At 49.5% G+C, this 23,025-nt stretch overlaps 2 protein-coding genes across 3 annotated transcripts in view; one reads left to right on the top strand and one right to left on the bottom strand.

Moving 5' to 3' along the window:
- Positions 1 to 8,092: 8,092 nt before the first annotated feature.
- Positions 8,093 to 12,318, top strand: CD40LG (CD40 ligand). The gene is made up of 6 exons (XM_052673377.1): positions 8,093 to 8,327; positions 9,409 to 9,546; positions 10,346 to 10,391; positions 10,643 to 10,690; positions 10,879 to 10,941; positions 11,787 to 12,318. Exons 1-6 carry the CDS (start codon positions 8,172 to 8,174, stop codon positions 12,152 to 12,154), a joined length of 819 nt encoding a protein of 272 aa, XP_052529337.1. The 5' UTR covers positions 8,093 to 8,171; the 3' UTR covers positions 12,155 to 12,318.
- A 2,974-nt stretch (positions 12,319 to 15,292) lies between these two features.
- The window catches only part of ARHGEF6 (Rac/Cdc42 guanine nucleotide exchange factor 6), a 30,580-nt gene continuing 22,847 nt past the window's right edge, over positions 15,293 to 23,025 (bottom strand). The window contains exons 17-22 of one of the 2 annotated variants that reach the window (XM_052672820.1): positions 20,956 to 20,976; positions 19,894 to 19,987; positions 19,313 to 19,402; positions 18,508 to 18,607; positions 17,654 to 17,708; positions 15,293 to 17,357 (exon numbers count right to left, since the gene is read on the bottom strand). In XM_052672820.1, the coding sequence (XP_052528780.1) occupies positions 17,217 to 17,357; positions 17,654 to 17,708; positions 18,508 to 18,607; positions 19,313 to 19,402; positions 19,894 to 19,987; positions 20,956 to 20,976 (501 nt within the window). In that variant the 3' untranslated portion in view covers positions 15,293 to 17,216. The remainder of the gene's footprint in view (positions 17,358 to 17,653; positions 17,709 to 18,507; positions 18,608 to 19,312; positions 19,403 to 19,893; positions 19,988 to 20,955; positions 20,977 to 23,025) is intronic. The other variant, XM_052672821.1, reaches the window with a different exon arrangement.

The raw sequence follows: 23,025 nt of genomic DNA, 5'->3' as shown, positions 1-23,025 counted from the left end.
TTGCTGTGTGTCCCCAGGAGCCCTTCCTCTGAAACCTTGGCCAAAGCACGGTGTCACTGACTCCTCTCTGTGTCTTTGGTGGCTTTAACACAGGAGGCTCTGTTTCAATCATCTGGCACACAGTAAAACTCTCAGGAGCAGGCAGGCATTATGGCGTGAAAGAAGATGTTGTTCTTTCCCATGTAGGAAATTAGCCTGGGCTTGTATTTCCTGAGTGCTCAACGCTGCCATTTACTTCAGGGATCAACATGATTCATTATTCCTTGTTTCTCTAAAGGGTCCAATTCAGAGCTCGGATCCACAGTCAGCACAGCAGGGGTCACTGCCAGCTGCCTGAGCATGTGGTATTGCTGCATGGTGGTGGGTCAGCAGTGCTCTGCACACCTGAGGATGAGCAACGTGCTGGCACAGGTGTGTTCTGCACAGCCACTGGGATTGGGTGGTGCTCCGTGCTGCTGATGGCCAAGATGGATGTGGAAAACCCATGAACAAGAAATGACTTGAGGCAAGGAATGCAAATCCTGTCCTTTTGCCTGATAACAAAACAAGATATTTGGAAAAGCATACTGCAAAGCCCAGTGGAAGAGAGAGAATGCAGAGCTTGTGCACGCTGCAAGTGCTTACAGGTGCTGCAGTTCTTAAAAGAAGGCAATAACAGCAGAGCTTGGTGTTCACCAAGGCAGCATGCTGGGCTGATGTATGCAACACTCATTAATTTTGTATGTTAATATCCCCAGAACAGCTATGTAACTTCAAGAGCATTTCATTTCTTGCGCAGAACTCTGACCTCTTTCCTACCTGAGGCACCATTTCATGAATGAACCGCTGGTGCGTTTTCGCCCAGCAGGAGCCACAACATCACAAAGCATTGTAGTGGTGCCTTAGAGAAGGCTGCAAGGAGAGGTGGGCATGGCCTTGCCTGGGCCAAGGGCTTGCAAGCTGTGCATCTTGCTGAGTCCTTATACACAACCAGAGAGAGCTTTCTCAGGATTTTATTGAAACCTGCCCAGAGGAAGGAAGAAGTGGCTTCAAACCTTGGTGGTCTTACCTGTCTTCTGGCTTGGAAGGTGTCATGGCACCATGACCAGTCCCAGCATAGCTCCGTGTTCTGTGTGCCCAGAAGGGCTTTGCCTTGCAAGTAGAGGTCTCCAGCTCCCATAGCCAGGGCTGTTCACACGCCACTGCATCCAGGTGGGTTTGCATACCGTTTCTCAGGGAATCCTGGAGCTTGCTCCTTACTTCATCTTCATTTCTGTGAGGTTTTTAATAGAAGTTTTTAATAGAAGTTGCGTTAGCAGGATTGTAGAGGAGAGAATATTATGTATGCATCGTGTGGTCTCTATGGCTACCCACACTCACGTCTGCTAGAACCATATGTGGTACTGCAAGTGTACCTGGAGTTCCTCACCTGGAATTGGGTGGGAGTGTTTGGCAGCTCTCAGCATAGGGGAGAAGAACTTCCCATTGCCTAATGTTAATTCAGACATGGCCTTTTCCTTTGCTCTTTGCAGGCACCCAGGACCTTCCTCCCAGAGATGCCCACCTGTCCATGCCACGCGGCGAGGGAACCTTCTTGCTTCATGTCTTCTCCCTTTGAGCTGAGCTCCATGAGGGAGGAGATGTACGAGTTGGTGGGTTTGCATCACAAGCAATCTGAGTATTTGCAGGATTAGTTGAAGACCAAGACTCTTTCTTAGAACCCTGAATAATACGTTCCTGCCCTCTAGGATATGCTCAGTGGTTTTTCTGGCAAGAACAGGCCAAGGAGTCGCCTCCTCCACTAAATCCTTCTGAAGCTGTTCACAAAAGCAGCAGCGAATGCTCAGAAAGCAAGCTTGGTAAATATTAGAAGAAGGTTGCGTAATTGCCTGGTGCTGTGGTTCGTTTTAGCTTTGCATGGGTGGGCACTGCGGTGTGAACCTACTTTCAATTCCATTGATGTGCTTGCCTTGCAAAACTAACAAAAAACCCCAAGCAGCCCCTTTCTGAAAATCCTGACGACCACCCCAGAGGCTGTGTGCATTGCTGTTATTTCATGCACTGGCAGAGGGAATGAGTGATGAGCATCAGTGAGAGCACAAAGCTCTGCTCATGGGCAGGGACATGGCTCTACCCATTGGACACCCAAAGCAGAAGGGATGCTCCAGGCTGTGCTGTGGGCTGGCCATCTGCTGAGCTCAGTACTCATTTTCAAGTGTGAAACAGCCTTTGTGGAAAGGATGCGTAGCTCAGCAGGGTGCTCAGTGTCCTGCCTCTCTCCAGCAGGTGATGAAATTATCCAAAATATCTTCCTGGTGACAAATGTGCAGGGCTCTAATGGAGATGTTGTGCCAGTAGGCAGAAGAGCTGGAGCTGCCAAGAAGCCTGTGGTCATTGGCACCTACATTGGAAAGGAAATATGTCCCTTAGGAAAATACTCCATTTGTGGAACAGCCTTTCTGGCAGCTACCATGACATCAGCTTTGTCAGTGCATCTCCTGCTCACCGAGCACATACACAGAGGGCATCAGGGACCCTCACCATGCAGCAATAGCAGCATCCCAATGCTGCATCGCCATGGCAATATCTCCATCTGGTACCTCCCCAACAGACTGTGGGGAGAGCCTGTGCTTGGCCACCAAGGTGCGTATTTGGCATTTGTTGCTGTGCCAACACCATTTTCTTCCACAGAAACACCCTGAGGTGACATCCTTGTCCTTGTGTCTCCCTCTGATCCTTTCTGCTGCAGCAGCCAAAGGTGGATGGATGGGGCAGGGAAGAGTCAGCAGATGGCAGAGTTGTTTTAGCATCTACTCTTTGCCATGCCGTGCAGCTCACAGGGATTTTATTTTGGATTTCTTAGCAAGATCATGTCCCAGGGCTCAGAGCACTGCAGCATGGTCTGGGAGCGAGCTGTGCCCTGGCTGAGCGTGGCAGCTCTCAGTGGGAACACACTGCCCATAGCTCGAAGCCTCATTGCTGCCCCTGTGGGTTACCATCACAGAGTTTATCACATGCCATTTCACAGCGATGCTGCTCTGCCTTTGTGTCCCTCTGAGAAAGATTCTGGATTGGTTTTGTAGTTAAAGCCATGCGTGTGCCTTGTCCAGGTGTTCAGCCTTAGCGTTTATTAGAGCACATAGCAGTGTGTGGGTTTACACTCAGGTGCTGCCTTCTCTGTGGTTTGGTCCCTATCCAGGGCTTTTCTCCTTGCCTGTCCCTTTCAAACAGGCTCACCCTCACACACCCTCACAGCCCCTCGCCTGTCATTTCCATGAGTGTGAGCCTCTTGGGTGCTGTGGGGATCCCACTGACCAAGAGGATCATGCTGGGACTGACACGATGCTTTTCTTTGCAAGCATGGCCACATCTCATTGGGCAGAGATGCTGTGCATCCTTTGCTCCTCCAGCAAATACTGCTCCTTCCACTGCCCAGCAATTTTAGGGGGGCTTTGGCCATGTGTTTGATCACCCCATGGTATTTAATTCTAATTTAAAGCAAACAGAAACATTAATAACAAGACTTAACAAGCTCTTTGGTCCCTGCTGCCACCGCATGTAGCGTGGCTGATCTCGCCCCAAGTGATGAGACAGAAAGAAGCACAGCGCAGTGCACCTTTGATTTCCAGCTTCTGAACTGGTACAAACCATGCAGCCACATCCCTCCTCTGCCCTGAGTCTTTTGTTTTGCTCGCCAGCCCCACGCGGATGCAGGTTTTGTTTCAGTCCCATCCCTGGAGGGGAATGAGGGGTGCTGTGCAGGCGATGTCGGGCCCCTCCCCACCCACACCACAGCACTTTGCCGTGGGAGGTGGCCGCTGGGTGCAAAACCTCCCGTGGGCTTTGCTCATCCCCATCACGTTTCGTTTTGGCTTTGATGGTCCCAGATCTGTGCACCCTGAGCTGGGCAAAGCAGCACCCTGGGGCGTGCTGGGTGCTCCTGCCCTCCTTCTGCAGTGACTCACGGCTGTTTGGCAGCACAGGGCTGCAGCTCACCCTGTGCCAGCCTCTATTTTTAGGAAGCTGGGAGAGAGAGGTGCAGCCGTCGCAGCGAGAAGTTTCTAGTGCCTTTTGTGGTTTCACGGCTGCACTGAGGCTTCGCATCAGCACTTTGGAGGCACGTTCTCTGCGTGGCTCTGTGTGGCACACACCCCCTAGATGTAGTGTGTGCTGCCCAGATGTGCTGCCCAGATGTGGTGAGAGCCACGTGCCTTTCGGGGCCCTCCATCCTGCAACGAGGCTGGTTCTTCTGCTTTTCCTGGCCCTCCACCCACCCCAATTCCCTTGGGATCACTAGCTTGGGGTGCACCCATGGCTGCAGCAGGGATGGATGGTAGAAAGGGGCTTAGGAGATGGCATCCCCCGGAGCTGGTTAGCTCGGAGAGACAGCAGCACCCAGTGCTGTCCCCTGCAGCTTTTTCCCTTGGCTCTTGGCTGGTTAGCAGGGTGGCAGAGAAGGGAGATGTGTTCCCTCGCATGTCTGGGCATTCTCCCCTGGCCTTGCAGTGACCTGTGGCAGCTCACTTCATGCCTGCTGGAGCCTGGAGTGTTTGCTGAGCCCCACAGGTATCTTTCTGTGGGCATGGGACACCATGAGCAACCAGGCTGAAGCCTGCAATTGCCACAATGGCGGCTACAATGGCCACCTCCTGCCTTCTCTTCCATAGACCATCCCAAGCCAGACCTTTCCTACTAACTCTGAGGTTGCTCTGCGCTCCAGAGCTTTCTCTAAGTCATACAAAGTTTTAAAAAAATGAACGGAAACTGTAATGTAACCTTTCCTTCTCCGGATGCTGGTGATATTTTCTGTGATGTTCTGGCTCTGTCTGTCTCCTCTCTCTCCTGTGACGGGTGTAATCCTGAAGTCATGAGATCTCGGGAGACACGAGAGAAGAAAATCTAAAGAACTGATAAAATAAACGATGGAAAAGCTCACATTTCTGCTCATGGTCAGAAGCACTAAACCAGGTTTTTCTCATAGGTTTCCTTCCGCATCCCTCCTACAGCAGTGCAGGCAAACTCCTTTTGTGACTCAGAATAAAATCCTCTTTCTGAGTGTATTGCTCTTAGCAGTGCATAGCACCTGGCTTTTGTCAAGTGTAACGAGCTGGTGAGGTGAGCAGCATGTTTTAAAGAGCTAGTTACAAGAAACCGCAGCAAGCACCCAAAAAATTCACTCTCTTGTCATCATCTTTCACCTTGCTGCGTTCAGAACTGCTCCCGGCCTTTGGCAGATCACCAGGGCTTGCAACCGGATATTTTCTCAGTAAACAAAACCGAGTGCAGTGGAGACGATTTGCTGATCAGCGGAAATACTGCAAGTAGGTCAATAGGAATGCAAGCGATGGATCACATTTTCCCATCATCTCACCCGGGTTGGAAGAACTTCACTCGTTTGGGTGCCCGAGCAGATGGGCATGGTTATGTTCATGGGGGTTGGGGGTAAAAGAAAACCCTATTGGTTTCCCAGTGGTGGGATTGTCTCCAGGTGCAAGTGAACTTCATCTTCTCTGGGGGAATCCCACATAGGTAGGCACTGGGTCCTCCATAATCCCTCTGTGCCTCTCTGCTCAGTCCCCCAAGTTTCTACAGCAGGAAGTGGCCAACAATGTGCAGCCATGAGACAACCTGGCTCTGGCAGGATCTAACGTGGATTTTGAGGGTTTTGAGCCCCTCATCCCACAGGTGTGGTGCAGAACAACCACAGGACCTGGTAATGGTGCCAGAGGAGATGGTTGGGGATGGATTGCCCCAATGTTTTCCTGAAGAAGAGCGACCAGTCTGCCCTCTTAACAAGGCATGCTGACAAATCTCTGCTGGTCCCCACCATTGTATTTTCCACACCGTCTTTTTCGTCAGGGCGCTGGTGATTATTCAGGCTGTGTTTCCTGGTTTTCAGAGCAAACCAGAGAGCCTCCATCAACATTTTGTGTTGGGGACCCCAAAGCGAAGCCTTTCCCTATCCTCACAGAGCTGCAGGTTTGTGCTATGGGGCTGGGATTTCTGGCATTCCCTGCACGTTTCTCTCATTTTTGTGAGATGGTGACAGGTGGCTATCCAGAAACATCTCTGAGAAGATTTCATCTGCTGAGGATGGCCAGGGCTCAGGGATTGCTGTGCAAAACCTTATTTGCTGCTCTCTGCATCACTCACTGCTGTGGTTTCACACTTTATTGACTGCCTCTGGGTCCCGACACTGGGGATTCGGGGAAAGTATTAAGTAACGACTTCTCGTGTCATTTTGTTTCTCATATGAAGACTTCCTCCAAGCATGAGTATTAAATTTGGAGGAAAGTCTGAAGTGCTTTGGAAAATGTCGCTGGTTGCCCTCTGGCTGAGGCATGGGGTGAGGACTTAAGAGCATTCTGAAGGGCTGCTGTGGCCCCCAGTGCCATGGGGTTTCCCTGGGGGCAGCTTCTTGATGATGCAGCTGGCAGACCCTCCATGGCAGGGACAGTTCTGTCAGCTCAGAGCCCTGCCAGGGGCCGGGGCTGGTATTTCCAAAGGTAATACCGACTACAGCATGAGAGGGAAGGAAAGCACTGGTCAGTAGTGCCCACAAACTGCATGGGGGCTGCAGTCCCATCCCTAACAGGGTATCCAGGAAAGTGATGGAGTCACCGTCCCTGAACGTGTTCTAGAAACACAGAGATGTGGCACTGAGCGACATGGTTAAGTCAGCCTGGTGGGGATGGGTTGATGATTGTATTTGATGACCTTAGAGGCCTTTTCCACCCTCAGTGATTCCACGATTCTATGATTCTATAATTTGGTGCTCCCCTCTGTGCAAGAAGGTGGCAGAGTCAGCATGGCAAGGGGGCACAGGACCCTGGAGATCCATCAGCCACTGAATTGCTGCCAGCAAAGACCCTTGCACTGTCACGCATTTGTGATTTGGGTTATATTTGGGTTATTTGGCTATATTTAGGAACACAGTGACCTGCCAAGGTCAAATACTGACTGGGTTGCAAAGATGTTTGTGCTTTGCTACCAGCACTTGCATTTGTAGCTAAGAGCACCCTAACCACACAGGACAGGATGCGAGAGAGTGGGTAGACAGCAAAAGCGAGTGCTGGAGCCTATCCTGCTGTGCTGTGCAGCCCCATGGCGCTGGGAGCCCTCCTCTGCTGTCACTGTGGGTGAGAAGCACTGCTTAGCACCACCCTGATTCTGGCAGGATCCAGCCCTTTATTTGCTGTGTGCACATCTGATAAGAGCATTGCCTTCAGCCTGTTACTTTCAAAACAACTTTGCATGATAGTTTGATCAACCCAGCCCTTCATGCAGGCAGCCCAGCTTCATCCTCTTTGCTCTAGCATGGAGCAAAGCCAGTCTGTGGCAGAGGTCTGTGACTGGTAGCAGTGCCCAGAGTCCCCAGCAGCCCTTTCCATGCCCAGATTTGTGTTAGTGGGGGACACAGTCTGAGGATGCTTGTGCCTGTGGTTGCAGGGTGAGCACTTCACCACGACAGTAGAAAATCTGCTCAAAATGTCTTTCCAAACTGATGGCCAAGCACAAAGACCCGAAGTCTTGTTGTCCAGGAGATGAAGCCATGCCCACACTGCGGTCCCAGTGCCCACAAAGTTGTCCATTTCTCCAGGAGCACCCATCCTCGTTCTACCTGGGGAGACTTCACCTCTGGAGGGCACAAAGGAAGGACAGGAACCAGCACAACCCATCTGCCTCCCCCAAGTATCACAAAATTGTCCCTCTCACAAAGGAAACAGAGTAGAAAGCCTTTCTTCCCATTTTGAGAAATGAATGAGTTCCAAAAAGCTTCCCAATGCCTGGCAGCCCCCACCACAATTCGGCGATACTGCCCACTGACTCATGGTCTACCTTGCTCTGAAGATGACTAGTCATGAGGCATTCATCCACAATAGGAAAAAACAACACTGGGGAAAACCAGGAGTGTTTCGGAGGCAGATATGAAAATTCAGAATAAGAATTGCTACCTGCTTCTGGTAGGACGGTAGGAAAAAGTATGGAAGTGCACCAGAGAAGAATGTCTAAGCAACCTCTTTTTTGTTGTGGGAGATGGTGGTGAACAAACCTACCCACTACGAAGGTTTTTTTCCAGGAAGTGTAGGTTGCTGCAACCTGTATCCCTTGAGCAGCGGCTGCTCACACAACAGTTCTCATGCTACTTGCAAGCAGCTCATTTGCAGGAGCACCAGCACCGTGCCCGGAGGATGAATGAAGCCTACAGCTCTGCAGCACCCCGACCCATAAGCAGCACCTCTCCCAGCACCATGAAAATGTTTATGTGCTTCCTTGCTGTATTCATGGTGGTACAGACCATTGGGACCATACTTTTCTGCTTATATCTTCACATGAAGATGGATAAGGTAAGTGTTGGATAAGATAAAAATTGTCTCTGCTGGACTGCTGAAACCATTTGCCTTCAGCATGGAGAGGGCTGGTCACCCAAAGGAGGAACATTGGGCAAGATGTTGCTGACCACTGGACTGATGTGCAGGAATTGGGTTTATACACCATTTTATATGTTCTCATTTCTGCTCTAATTTGCCACTAAGAGAAGATGTACACAGATGAAGAGAGCTGTTCCTTTTGTTAACAAAGTGGGAATGGATTGACAAAGAGGAGCTGCTAAGAGCAAACCTGGCAGAAGTAGGCAGTCAGGGTGAACCAGGGTGCTGTGTTAGCCTCTGGGTTCCTGGTGGTCGTGCTGGTGCTACAGCAGCACTGGGACCCTCATCAGGGGTAAGAGAGTCCAGAAATGAAGTTTTTTGAGGTCAGGCTGGACGGGGCTCTGAGCACCTGATGGAGCTGTAGATATCCCTGTTTATTACAGGGGATATGCACTAGATGACCTTTAAAGATCCCTCCCAATTCAAAAAGTTCTATGATTCTGGGATCCTTTCTGCTTTGGGAAAATAAGCAGTGGACCTTAATACTTCACCCTTTTTGATGGAAGGTGCGTAGTATCCATAACCCTGTCCCACACGTGGGACTGCAAAAACAGAAAAGCTGAAAAGCTGTATTTGAAGTTGCTGTGACTGCAGCAGCGCCGCACAATGCTTAAAATCACCGATCTAAAACTGTTTCCCCCAAAGCAGAAAACATATAAACTACAGAAATGGAATAGATCTTAAACCCAGAATACAGATGCAAAGATAAGACCGGTATTAGCACCTTTTAAATGTGTTGTCTTGATCTAAATTAAGATGTAAGTGGGTGACAGCCTGGGGCGTAAGCTTCCTGGCCGAGCAAAGTGGGGCAGCTCCGGGTTGGGGCACCCAGCAGTGGATTTTGCTGGTGGATGGTGGGAGCAATTGGTGTCCCTCTCCTCCCCATGCTGAGCGAAGACCACTGACCTCCCCAAGCTGTGATTTGGTGAGGATGCCTCTTATCTGCATTCCCCAGCAGCAACTCACTGACCCTCTCTCTTCTCTCCCCCACCGGCAGATGGAAGAAGTGTTGAGTTTAAATGAAGATTACATCTTCCTGAGGAAAGTGCAGAAATGTCAGACGGAAGAAGGTCAGAAATCGACATTATTGGACTGTGAAAAAGTTCTGAAAGGCTTCCAGGACCTTCAGTGCAAGGTAGATTGCTGCTGGGTGGATACAACCCCTGCTGAAGGTGGAGGGAGACTCCTAGGCACACACAAACCATCACCCAAAGCCTTTTTGAAATCTTGGGGCTACAGAACAAGTGCTCTTTTTTATACCTTTTTTTACATGATAATTTTACACTATTGACATCAATGAACAATCTCATCCACTTTTCCCCCAAAGCTTGGCCAGAGCAGGTCCAACTTCAGCATGCCCAAGGCAGGAGGGGATGGAGCTTCCATCCTGGCCTGAAAAACATCGGTGTTCTGCTGTCTTCCATCTCTCTCAGTTGCTGTGCAGTGGGAAGGAGGATGTTAGGAGCACTTTCAAGCTCAGCCATTAATGACAGTGCATGGCTTGGATCAGCTGGAGTGAGTCCAGTGAGGAGCAGGAGGAGGATGTCATTCAAATGCCTCCCCATGGCTTAGGAACATCACCTCCACCTACTGCAGAAGTTTCTCATGTTTGGGTGCAGAAAAACCACCTTGCAGAGCATTTTAATTGCACAGCATTATTAAAATTAAAGACCTAAGAACAAAAGCTCTGCAACCCTCATGCTGCAGAGAGCAGGGCAGCCCACAGCCGTACCCAATTCTGGAAAGGTGCTGGGAGATGTGATGGCTTCTGGTACCTTCTGCTGGTAACAAACAGAACCAATTGAATTTTGTCCAGAGCATCCTTTACGCACAGACTTTAATGGTGTTTGATTCATACATCTTAAAACAGTGTATTATTTTTTAAAAATGTAAGGATACATATCTTCAAGTATATATTTTTGCTGTTGTTGCAGGATAGGACAGCCAGCGAGGAGTTGCCAAAATTTGAAATGCACAGAGGTGAGTGTCATGGTGCTGCTGAAGGGAGGAGAGATGAGTGGCTGCAAGGGGCAGGGGGTAGGAGGGAGTCCTTTGGTCCCCTTGGTCCCCTTGGTGGAGTCTGTTGGGAGCAGCAGAGTATCTCCATGGGGTTCTGTGCATGGCAGGGGGTTGGCACAGATGTGGACACAGTTGTCTTGCCAAGATCCTGCCTTGACCAAAGCTGATGAAAACGAACTCAAAATTAAATCCTTCCCTTTTTCTCCTTGCAGGTCATGAGCACCCCCACTTGAAGAGTAGGAATGAGACATCTGTGGCAGGTAAGCAGCGGGCACATCCAGGTCACGTCATTGCTGAGGCCAGATCCTGCCTCATTCAAAGGGAAGGGGGCTTTGCAGACTGCCTCTGGGCTGGACGTGCACCATGGAGAAGCCTCAAGCTGGGAGTTCCAGGTTGTGGGGGTAGAGCAGTGCTGGGCCCCAGTAACACCAGTGTTTCCAAATTGCAGAGGAGAAGAGGCAGCCGATTGCAACGCACCTGGCAGGGGTGAAGAGCAACAGAGCAGTGCGAGGTAAGGTAGCACTTGTGGCTTTGTCCCCACCACGGCCCTCAGCTACGTGCCATCCCACGTGGCTTACCGAGGCAAATAAGAGTTTGCAGGGTCAGCCTCTCAATCTCGCAAGGACTTCTCAATCAGAGCACCTTTGATTTAATTCTGGAGTAACTGCCGGTAATCGGCAGCTGCTCTTTCCATCTCTGACGCAGCAATTCACCCAGAGCTCAGTCTACCTGTGGAAAGCTCTGAATTAGATAAGATCAAAGAATCAAGATGCTCGTTGCATTTTGAAACTCCCTGTTTGAGCACCTGTTGCAATTACAAAGCAGTCCCAATCTCAACGGGCTGCCAGGAGCTCTGCGATTTGGCAGTGGGAGCAGAGGAGATGTCTCCATGAGAGTTCATGTTCACAAGCTGCTCCAAGAACACCACTCGTGCCCCAGAAGCAATGGCAGCAGCAGGTCTGCACTGTGGGCAGAGCTCCTGGAGCAACACTGGATGCTCATCTTTGCACCTCCTTGGAGAAGTCTTACCTCTGCCCCAGGCACTGATCTTTATGGTCATTTCCAACCCAAGCCAGTCTATGATTCTATGATTTCCGTGTGGTTAGATGAAGGAAGCAAAGCGCTTCTCCATTCACATCAGTGCAAGGCCTTGTGTCTCGCCAACAACTGCATCCCAGCTTCAGGGATAGGAATCTATGTCCCATGGTTTGGGGATGGTGTCGTGGGATGGACGGGAACCCCCTTTTGCCCCTCTGGGGTTGGAGGCTGTGATGCCAAATGTCCAAGGGGCTGCCCTGCAAAATCAGCCTCCTGAGCAAGATCTATCCCAGCTCAATAGCCATATTTTCTCCCCAGTGCTGGAGTGGAAGACGACGAGCTATGCCCCAACAAGCAGCTTGATATCCTACCATGAGGGGAAGCTGAAAGTGGAAAAAGCAGGGCTCTACTACATCTACGCACAAGTCAGCTTCTGCACCAAGGCGGCGGCTTCGGCGCCGTTCACCCTCTACATTTATTTGTACCTCCCCATGGAACAGGACCGTCTCCTGATGAAGGGACTCGACACGCACAGCACCTCCACGGCTCTCTGTGAGCTGCAGTCCATCCGGGAGGGCGGTGTCTTTGAGCTGCGGCAGGGCGACATGGTCTTCGTCAACGTGACGGACTCAACGCTAGTGAACACCAACCCTGGCAACACCTACTTTGGCATGTTCAAGCTGTAGAGAGGAGGGGCCCAGCCCGACTCTGTAGAGCCAAGGGGCTTTCCCTGTTTCCCGTATTTATGTTCCCCTGCCTCTTTGTTGTTCTTGTTTCTTATATTGTATATTTTGTTATTTATTGATGAGGGCCAACGGGCCCTGAGAACAGGAAAGGAAAAAAGTTTGAAGCTGTCGTTGTCTGCACTTTTCTTTTTTCTTTCATTGGTAGCGTTGCATGTCTGGTCCACCATGCCCTGCTCTGCTGGCCCAATTACGCCCCATAATTTAGCAAACTCTACCAATGCTCTTTCCTTCCTAACACCGTAGGACGGCTCAGGGTGCTCCAGCCATGCTAAGTTCGTGCATATCTCCTGTACCCATCTGCTTACAGAACATCAATGGAAAAAAAACGTTAAAAGGCTGAAGAACGTCACCTCTAAAGAAATCGATCAGCCAGGCACTGTCCCTGCGTGTTGGCTGTTGGTGATACATTATTGCCACTCTAATTGTATTATGTTGAGAACTCCTTTTTTCCACTCATAACTGCCTACAGGACTCAACCTTCTTGCTCAACATGGCCAAGTTTGTGCTGGTTGAAATTCAACCATCATCAAAAACACTGTTGATGGCTGGGGGTGGCTGCTGCTTTCAACCCAGAGCTCTGGTAAGGCACTGGTGTTGCTCTGCTTTTGGTGAACAGAATTTGCCCAAGAGAATGCTCTCATACCAGATAGAGAGCCTCTGTGGAAGGGGCTTTCGCCACTGTTGTCAGGTTTGGACATGCTGCCTCTCTCTAGCTGTCCTCAATGGGAGCAGGACCAGGAAAGCACTGAGGTGGCAGGAGCACAAGGTGATGCACAGAGATTGGGAACACTCCTGGAGGCAACAAGTCTGCAAGTGGAGGAGATATCAGATCTGGGTGCTTCCTAGGGTTTGCATGGCATCATGAGGCTGTGGGCCTGGTCCTGCTGTGGCGCTCGAGTGCAGGTGCTGCCAGGTTGGACATATCAGTGGTGGGTGCCCATTGCTGCCTCCACAGAGTCAGAGAGCAGGATTGCTCTGCCTGCTTGGTTTTGTCATAATTTAATTTGCAGTTTTGTGGCTGTTCTCCAAAGCTGCATAACTTTGTCTGAGAACAGAGCGTTCTTGTACCATGCCATGTATAAAAACTATTTATTTAACTTGAGCTAAAACTGCCTCATATTTATGGACAGAGGGACTAGCCCAAAGTGCATGGGAAACTGCACAGTGTGAAGAAGCTGCATGCGGCTGTGGTTGTGTTTTGCAATGCATTTTGACATTTGGGGTCCCCATTCCTGAGTGTATCTGAAGCATCGTGCAGGCTGCAGAGCATCGCCGAGCCATGCACCCCACAGCACCTGCTGCAATGGGGCTTTGCACAACATCGTGCCCCATGAACGGGGATTTTGTCTGCTTTGAATGCTGTAAACCCTTCCTAGTGAGACCTCTTGTTGTCCTACACAGAGTTTGGGGATCAACAGGGCATCAGGACAGTGCAAGGGACACAGTGGGGACAGCTGGCCCCAAACACATTGGGACACAGTGGAGATGCAGGGCAGGGCTGGGTGTGTTTCCAAGCAAGGGCAGGAGAGCAGGAGGGCAGCATGAGGTGCAGCTGGAGGGGCTCATTTAGGGGATTTATAGCACCTGGCTGGAAGAGGTCTTTTGTTTTTGCTTGGGTGATGCGAGGTTCTCCTTCCTGCTTTGCAGCAGGTGGATGGGATGGTGTGGTGCACAAGGTCAGAGCCTGTAAGGATCTGGGTGAGGAGGGTAGCGCCCTCAGGAATAGAGGTGCTGCTGGGCTGGAAAGCTGTTAAATGCTATCTCTCCCTTCCAGCGAGTCTCCTAGCCTCGCACCGCTGCCTTTCCTGGGGCTCTTGTTTCTTGCCTCTGTTTCTTCACTTGCCAAAAATAGCCTGTGGGATGCTGATGAGAGGCTGCACGTGGGAGGAGAGGCGATGTGTGTGTCACCATCCAGCTGTCTGGCTCAGCCCATGGCCTTTTCCCGGGCTGCTTTGTTCTCCTCCCCTCCGTGGTGCTGCAGCTTTCCTCTCCCCGTGGAAAGTTTGAAGGTTATCAATACTCTGATTTTTCCCTCACTGCAGGGCCCCGCTGTCACTTATTGGGCTGTGGAATTTACGGTTTCTAAGCTGATTTTTCTCCTTCCTGAGCGAAGAAGTGAAAAGGGGCCAAGGGGAAGATGAATACATTGTGGTGGCAGCTGTCCTGGCACATGGCACCACATGGGCACCTCTCAGGCTGCCCCAGCTTCTCTGGGGGTCTAACTGCACACATTAAGCTGCTTTTTGGGTCTGTTCTCACACTGCTGGTTTTTGATGTCCAGCTCTGTTGCCTAGAGGATGCTAGTGCTGCCTGTGTTATTTTGCTTGTGCAAAGGGACCTGGTGTAAGAGAAGGGGATAAATGGGGTCCATGTTCAGTAGAGAGTGGGGGGCTCTGGTTAACACCTGGATTTGGCCCCATGGGGACGTGGGAAGGCAGGTGCTCCCTCCAAAATGAGCTGAGGGATGCTTTGTGTTTGGTCTCTGGACCATTTGATGCTCAAGGACACTCAGGTCTGGATGTAGCACTGCTCTGGCTCTGCAGTTTCCTGAAGTACCTCTGAGTGTCCCACCAAAGAGTTAAAGATACCAGGGTGCAAGAGAGGACTTGTCCAAGCAGTAGACCAAAGGAAATCCTGTCACCACACCTAATCCCCAGAAAAAAAAGATAAAGCAGTAACAAAAAAAAAAAAGAAGAAGAAAAAAAAGAAAAAAATATTAAAACAGGCAGGAAGTGGCTTATCTACAGCAACCAAGTGGCACGATGGAGAAGAGCTTCTCTCCATAAAGCATTCCTGACAACAGGACACAACTGGGGCTCAGGGAATGGAAACACATCTCCCTGCCCCAGCACCAATGGGAACGACCCCTAAATGCCATGGTGACCATCCACATCAGCATTTCCCCAGTGTCAAGTGTGTCAGAGTGCAGAACACAGCATTTCAGTCCCTTTTCTCTGAAATAAGAGATGCCCATAGCAAGCGCTGCTGTACTTGCTGAGTGCTCAGCAGGTTCTCATGCTGCACCAACTTGCTTCCCTGGGTGCAGCCCCAGAGAGAGGGGAGATGGACACAAAGGGCTAAGAAGCAATTTTTATCCTTTATTTGTTGAAAATGTCAATTAAAAAACTGTCCAAAATAAAAACATGTTAGAAAAGTTGAACTTGCACAAGTAGTTACAGTAAATAAACCTACGTGACAAAGATAAAGTGGAAGGCAGCTGACACAACATCCATCTAAAGACAGACTCACTGGAACCTATTTACAAAGCACTGTAAACAAAGTAAGTATGGAAACATTGCTGTCCATCCGGCATGGCTTCTTTTCCTTTTTATTTTATTTTTTTGGCTTCTAGCTCTTAACAAACGCCTGATCCAACCCATCCCAGTGCACCCTCCGTCACCTTACATCTTACAAACATGCATATATACACAGCACGGGTTTCAACTAAACTGTGGGCAGTGGGGAAACATTCCTACCCTCTCCTAGGTGTACAAATGGCCCTCGGTTTTCCTCCTTGTGCTGACTGCATGGTGTGAGCCCCAGCCCAGCCCACCTTTGGGCATGATGATGCTGGGGCAGACAGCAGTGCAGCCAAGCCCCAGCATATGCAGGAAGGTGGTTATGCTGGGAAATGGCTTACCAGCACAGTAGGGTCCAGCTCTCCCTAAAGACTCTTTGCTATGTTCTGTCTGAATTTTAATTGCAAGGAGAGAATTGTAATTATTGCCTCTGTTATATCCTTCATGACCGACGTAGGACTGTAAGGAGCTGCAGTGTGTCTGCATGCACAGGGGCCGTGCTGCCATGTGATACACTGAAGGCTTATAATTAACAGGAGGTTAATTGTAAATGCTGCTAAGGAAGGAAGGAAAACATCAGTGATAAACTAGGGTGTAACACCAAATAAAGTGAAGATAACTGGATACATATGCATGTTGTCCGTGTGCTGTGTTCAAGGAGCTATGCAGGGATCTGGGAGGTGCTGCACGTCCTTGCCCCAGGAGCGTTCCAGCTCTTGTCAAAGACTAAATATAAATACCTTTCCTATCCCAAAAGTTCCTTTTTTCCTATAAGAAAAGCCCCTTTGGGGCAATGGGGGAGAAGCGGCCATCCTGGCCTTCAGGCAGGAGCCTAATGTGGGCAGAAGGGAGCAGGGGACGAGCATATCTGGGGGGTGTTTTTGCTGTCAAGCAGTGTTTGCATTTCATATGGAGAAAAGCATATCCTGCGAGGGGAAGCACAGCAAAACTATAAACTCATATAATACGTGGACACTCCAAGTGAAAAGAAAGCAGGGGGTAAGAGTTCCTGGTCATGCTTAAGAAAAGGGGCTGGGGGCATTACCTGTTGTGCTAACAACGAGCTCTTAGGAGGCAGTGCTGTGCAACACGCCTTCCCGTGTGCTCTGACAGGTGCTCCAGGTTTGACTTCCCCAAGGAATTAAAACGCCTTTGTGTTAATTGCATGTTTTAATCAGTATTGAGGCCACGCAGGAACTGCAGTATTGCTGGGCTGTAATTCACTACAGTCAATAAATGGGGAAGAAGAAGGTGGATGGGAATATCTTCCCCAGTCGTGATTATCTGAAAAAAGGAGCACGGTGCTTTTTGGTTTCTGCTCATTGCCATCTCAATAATGTTTTCATTCAATAAATAGGTACTGGTGCTTTTGAAGAGAAGGAAAGCATCAAGAAGTGATGGGAAACTGCTGCCAGACCCTCTGTGAGCGGCAGTCACTGGCACAGGCTGGGTTTGCTCCAATGAGGTATCAGCTGCTGCAGATGGATTGTGAATCACGGACCGCTCACGGATGCTTGAGTTGTGATAGACTGCTTGTTTGTTTGATTTCCTTATTGGATGGAAGAAAAACTATTTTTTTTTCTTTTTTTTTTGGTAACAAAATTCCCCGGACCAACAAAGTGAGGAGGAAGAAGAGGCAAAGGATCCAGTTCTGCTTCCCAAAATATACCTGAGGTCACACTGCCAGCAGCTTCTCCTCGAGCTCAGGCAATCAGCGATGATTTGCGGCCCGTCTCCTCCCTGCTGCACTCATCTGTCTGCTTCAGCAGCCGCCGCACCAGCTTCTCCAGATCCTTCCGGGACTTCAGCTCTTCCTCCAAACATTGCTTCATCCTTTTGTTCTCCTACGAAGCGGAATAATAAAGGAAGAATGGGGTGGTTAACACCCATGTGCTTCACAAGCCAAGGTGCCGAGGTGCCAGGAGCATGTGGCACGTGTGACAAAGTGCCAGGGTCACTGCCCGTCTGGGAGTTGAACCACATGGGCTATTTGGGGTCTGATTTGTTCAAGCAGACCCTCAACACTGGCAGAAGGGCATGGCAGCAGCAGTGTGTCTGCAGCTACACGGTGGGACCAGGTGAGGTTTCTCCCAGACATCGCCTGGCCAACTCAGAGCACAAACAGAACCCCTGCAATTACCTGTTTTAGTTCCTTCACTTCGTCTTTCAGTGCATAAACTGTGTCAACAAGGCTCCTGCAAAAAGAAAAAATGCAAGAAAACAGAAATCAAACGAAAACATGAGCGGAAGTGCAGTAAAAGAGCAACAGCATTGGGAGCTTGGCGACTGAGGCAATGGTGCTTCCATCTCGTTTTCCTCTTTTCTTTGTATTTTCTTTTTCTCCATTACAAGCATTGCATGGCCAAAGGCACTGCTGCCACTGAGGTCACTCAGAAGCAAAAATTCACATCTCTTTTCTCAAAACTTAAAAAAAACCCAACCAACAAACCAAACCAACCCTGCTTTGCTGTCTTGAAGTTATCAACAAGGTCTGCGGTTTGGCTTCCTTGTTTATGCTACTGCAAAAAATAATAACAATGGTTTTTAAACTGAAGTATATCTTGCAGAGCAGCCTCAAATCCTTCAGGCTGTGATGCAAAAAGTAAACCTAGGAAGAATGCACTGCCTGGGTGAGAGGAGGGGGCCAACACCACCACCCCAATACTGAAGCTATGGAGCAGCCTGGGAGCACTCGGGCAGCACTTCGAGGGGCAGCAGCAGACCACAGTGTCTGCAATTGGAAAAGAAAAACAAACAACAAAGCCACTTGTTTGGTTCTGTCCTCCCTGACCCAGTTCACTACACCCAGAGGAGCGCTGGGACTCCATATGTTGGCTCTCAGGACCTGTGCGTGGGCTCCCAGAGGGACGCAGCCATCTCTGAGCTGCTGAGAATGCAGCTCTGTACTTAAAAAGGGAGAAAATAGCCACTGGAACAGCCTGGTGCTCTGGGGACAAGGCAGCAGCTTGGCCAGGGGTCTGCAGCCTCACTTACTTTTCCTCCGTGACAGTCTGACCGTTGCTCCTCGTTTCCTCAATGATGATTTTCTCCTCCTCGGGAAGAAGGACTTGGGGGATGGAGTCCTTACGGGAGCCTGCATGCAAGAAGTGCTCATCAGGAAGAAAAAGGGAGACTTTTCCTGGAGCTCACAGCAGAGGCTGGGAGGGCAAAGCAGGGGCTGGGTGTGCTGCTGAGCCAGAGCAGCGAGGGACAGCTTCCAGGAGCACTCGGAGCACTCAAAGCTCCATCATTACTTATAAATAAAATGCCTCGGTGAGGGTCAGGAGCTCTCTGAAGAACACAGTCTCCCTTTCACAAACATGCCATTATTTGATAGTTCAGTGATTTAATTTGACATCTTACCAGCAGTGATAAATAGTTTTATTTCCAGAGTTGAAGATGGTAGATAGGTTCTTATGAAGCAGCTCGTTCTTAAATACGCAGCTGATGGAGAGATAATATTCATGCTTCCTTTCTAAAGCTACATGCAACCTGAGATTAGCATCAGGTTTTCAGTGCTGACAGCCACAGGCACTGACTAGGTTGTTTAATTCCTAACGAGTGCTGGTGAAGTAGCTGTGTCTCATCTGCCCTCCTATCTGCTCATTCTCTGTGTTTAGAAGAAAAACAATGGCAACTAAACCACTGAGTAGATGAAGCTCCCTTATCTCAAAGATTGAACACCACACAGTTTCCTAACATGAGCCTCACTGCTCACTGATGTAACAAACTGTTTTTTCCCAGAGGGTTATCAGTGCCACAGGCAGAAGGAGCGTTCAAGAACCTGCTGTGTGCCCACCTGAGCTGAGTGCCTGCTGGAAGCCCGCCCCGGTGCAGTACGCCTCGATCACCTTCAGGATCTGAGCATCTTCCTCCAGTGCAGCAGTACCTGGAACACAGCACAGACATCAGCTGCTGCAAAAGCCAAGCTCTCTGCGTTCATCTCTCCCAGCCTCTGGGCAAGAGAGTGTTGTTTCCTTGACTGACAGCTTTGGGACTTTCCCTAATTCCTTTCTGAGCTCCTTCACATTTTCTGGCCTTTGCAACATCCTGTGACATTGAGCACCATGACTAAATGGTGTGAAGGCACACTTCTCGCTGCCTGGCAGAAATCGGGGCCAGCACAGTGTCTCACTACTTTCAAGCAGCTCCTTGGCTTTGTGGCCACAACGAACCACAGCCATATGGTCTCGTGGTGGGAATCACACACTGAGGGCCATGGTGCTGCCTGGAGCCCCAGCTCAGGGTCTGCACACACCTGGAGTCCCAGCAGCACATGAGATCACTGCTGTGCCGCATCCTGCAAGAAAAGCCCTTCTCAAGGCCCTGTGAAGACTGCTGAGCTCAAACTTCAGAAAAGAAGAAAGAATCAGCACTTACTTTTCCTAATAACAAACTCTTCATCTGATGCTTTTCTCTCAGTTTTCCTTTTTGGAAGAAACTTCTTCATGGTTTTTGGACTTTTGCTGGAGTCCTACAGGGAAACAGAGCATTGTGTTTAACCAGCACCAAAGGCAGCTCCAGCAGCAGAGCGGCTCGGGCTGAATGCAGCTATTGGCGTTCTGCACAAAGCATTACAGAACTACAAAGCAGACAATGACAGCACTGGGGGAAATGGTGTTCTTTGCTTTTCCCACATACAGTTCTGTGTCCACCGCTCCCTCTCACAGAGGTGGGAATTCATAGAATCATTCAGGTTGGAAAAGACCACTAAGATCCCCAAGGCCAGCCCCAACCCTCCCCACCATGCCCATCACCACGTCCCTCAGTGCCACATCCCCATGGTTCAGGAGCACCTCCAGGGGCAGTGACCCCATCACCTCGCTGAGTAGAAATGTTTCCTAATTGCACCTGCAGGTCTGGGACAGGACACGCTCCTTTAGCAGATATCCCTCAGCTAACAGCCTTTGGACAAAGAACTCAGCCACGTTCACAGCACTTTGGGTTTGCTTATCAGTAATGTGGCCTCTGTCAGAAAACTTTAAAATATTATTTCCTTGACACAATTAGATTTCTAATTAAAAAAATAGCAAATGACATAGCATCTCAATGCACAGCATTTGCTTGAGAGTACAAATACCCCCCAACATACACAGAGAACAAACAAACACACACACAGTTAGTGTTTGCTATGGCTTCATAAGGAAGGAACACAAGCTCTTTGTCTCCTTCACCGAGTTACACGTCTTCCTGATTAGGAATTAGTACATTAATAGGTTACATGCAATTCCAATTTTAAGGAATGATGAGGCATGCCAGGAAGTTTTAGTACCAGGGTCCTAAATCCTTCTTGAGAGATCTCTCAGCATTTGCCAATTGCCACTGACTCTCGTGTTATGTTATGGATACAGCCAGGCAAAACGAGGGTTGCAAGCACAAGAAGCATGAACAGCACCAAGCAGTCTTTGCCACAACAAGCCAAAGAGATGTATCTACCCTTACCTTCAAAATATAAGACATCCTCTACAATGAATATGCAAAGAAAGAGAAGATGAGTGTGAGAGACTGATGATTTTACTGACCGAGTCCTTTAAATCCACAATTCTAAAACACATTTAAATGTTAGTGTTGTGATTAATTCGTCACACCCTCCACACTGCTTCTGCTATCGGCATGCAAAGGAGAATGGCGTCATGCAAAACTGAAAAAGTTACATGGGAAACGCATGGGAAGCGGGCATTAATCCACTCTGAACACATCCAAATAGAGAGCATGCTTCCTGGGTTAATGGGAGGTTTCAGTAGATGTTGCTTGTTTAAGAGAACGGTGCTTAAAACGGGCTGACATCCATAGGACTGGTGCCTGGGGATGAAGGGATGCAGTGCTCTGCCCGACCTATGGCAAAGCCCGGGGCTGTGGCTTCTCAGAGGGCACTGCATGGCTCTCCTGCTGCTCCGATCAGCAGAAGTTACAAATCCCAGTGCTAAAAAAACCCTTCACCTAATGCAACTGACAAAAAAAGAAATGGAAATCACCTGTAAACCTTTCTCAGTTTGCTAACTAACCTGAATCCGGGCACACCGCTTTACCCACAGCACCTGCTCTGTCATTGCAAATGATTACTGGAAACAGAACAGGAAAAATGACCCAATTTCAATGGAAATAACAGCAGTGCTGTGCGGTACGCAAGCAGGTTCTGGGGTTTCCTGAACACAGCTAGGTATGAGGAAATGCACAAGACTGTGCCATCCCATCCTACACCATCAGAAGCCAATTAAAGTAACAATGGATGTCTGAAAATCTCTCATCATTTAATCAAACTCCCCCACGCTCTTCCCTGCAAGAGACACTTGAAATGGTTCTATTTGTTCATTATAGAAGCAAGGAGACTTGTGCTGAGCTGTTAGCATCTCTCATTTTGTGCTGCAGCATAATCTGGGGTCAACAACTGCAATTGCCACTGCAGGGCCGTGGGCTGCATGCCCAGGGCTCTCACATGGAAGTGGTAGAGAAGCTCTCAGCTATCAGAGGGCTCTGCATCATTGCCTGCAAATGAAGGCTCATGAAGGCTGGGGGTGCTGTGATACCGCTGCTCCCACCCACATCACATTTTTGGGCCTTCCAAGTGCTGTGTGCAGCCCCTCGGGGCTCCCTGCCTCCCGCACCACCCCTCACCTCCTTTACACCGATGGTGTAAAAGAATCCACGGCAAGGAGTGAGTGAGAAATTGCAGAGGAGACTGCGGTACTAACGAAATCACTCAATCTGTGGTTTTGGCCTCTATTATAAATAAATCTCACTCTTGTACTTTCACGCAGAAAAACATTCTTCTCTAACTAAAGCCTCTCCCTAGATTTTAGTGCACAGTGAAAGCATAGGGCTGTTTAGTCTACATCAAGGATTTGGAACATGCAAAGCTTAAGGGTGGTTTCCCACCTGTTCATTTGGTTTCGGATTAATTTAATTCCCAAAGTGAAACGCATTGTTTTGTGAATTTTAAGAAATATATCAAAACACATTGAAGCTACCTAAAAATCTCTGCCTGGTACAACAGCCCCACAGCCCTCTGGCTGTTGCCCCTGAGAGCTGGGGGGGCTGAGCTGGCCATGAGCCCTGTACCCACCCCATTTCTATCCCCCTGGGAGCCCAGGCAGTGATGCTCCCATGCTGCTGTACCCAGAAAGGCCGGTGAGTCAGAACCGGAGTGCTCAGTCAGTAAGAGGAACGTTGCTGTGTTACTGGTGAGTAATCCCAAAAGTTTAACGCAAGGTAGGGAAGGACGGTGCTGCAGTTGCAGTGGGGGGTGAGAATGGGAGCGGGGGTTTATTTTGGGTTTCCCCACGCCGCCTCCTACCCCAGGCTGGGGGTTGTTGTGGGGGATGCTACATATCCCAGTGGGTGATGGGTGTGTGAATACGGAATCAAACATCATGGCTGCTGCACTGCCCTGCTCTAGCCACCAAAACAAAGATATAAATCATACGAAACACCAGGCCTGTCTCTCCATCCCTCAGTGCAGCTGTGGGCTTGATACCAGGGATGGGGCAGATCCTGCAAACGCACACGCTCATG

The sequence above is a fragment of the Tympanuchus pallidicinctus genome, unplaced genomic scaffold (assembly GCF_026119805.1).
Source record: "Tympanuchus pallidicinctus isolate F22 unplaced genomic scaffold, pur_lepc_1.0 scaffold13, whole genome shotgun sequence".
Taxonomy (NCBI): Eukaryota; Metazoa; Chordata; class Aves; order Galliformes; family Phasianidae; genus Tympanuchus; species Tympanuchus pallidicinctus.
The sequence above is the reverse complement of the archived record's forward strand: the minus strand, read 5'-3'. Positions and strand labels throughout refer to the sequence as shown.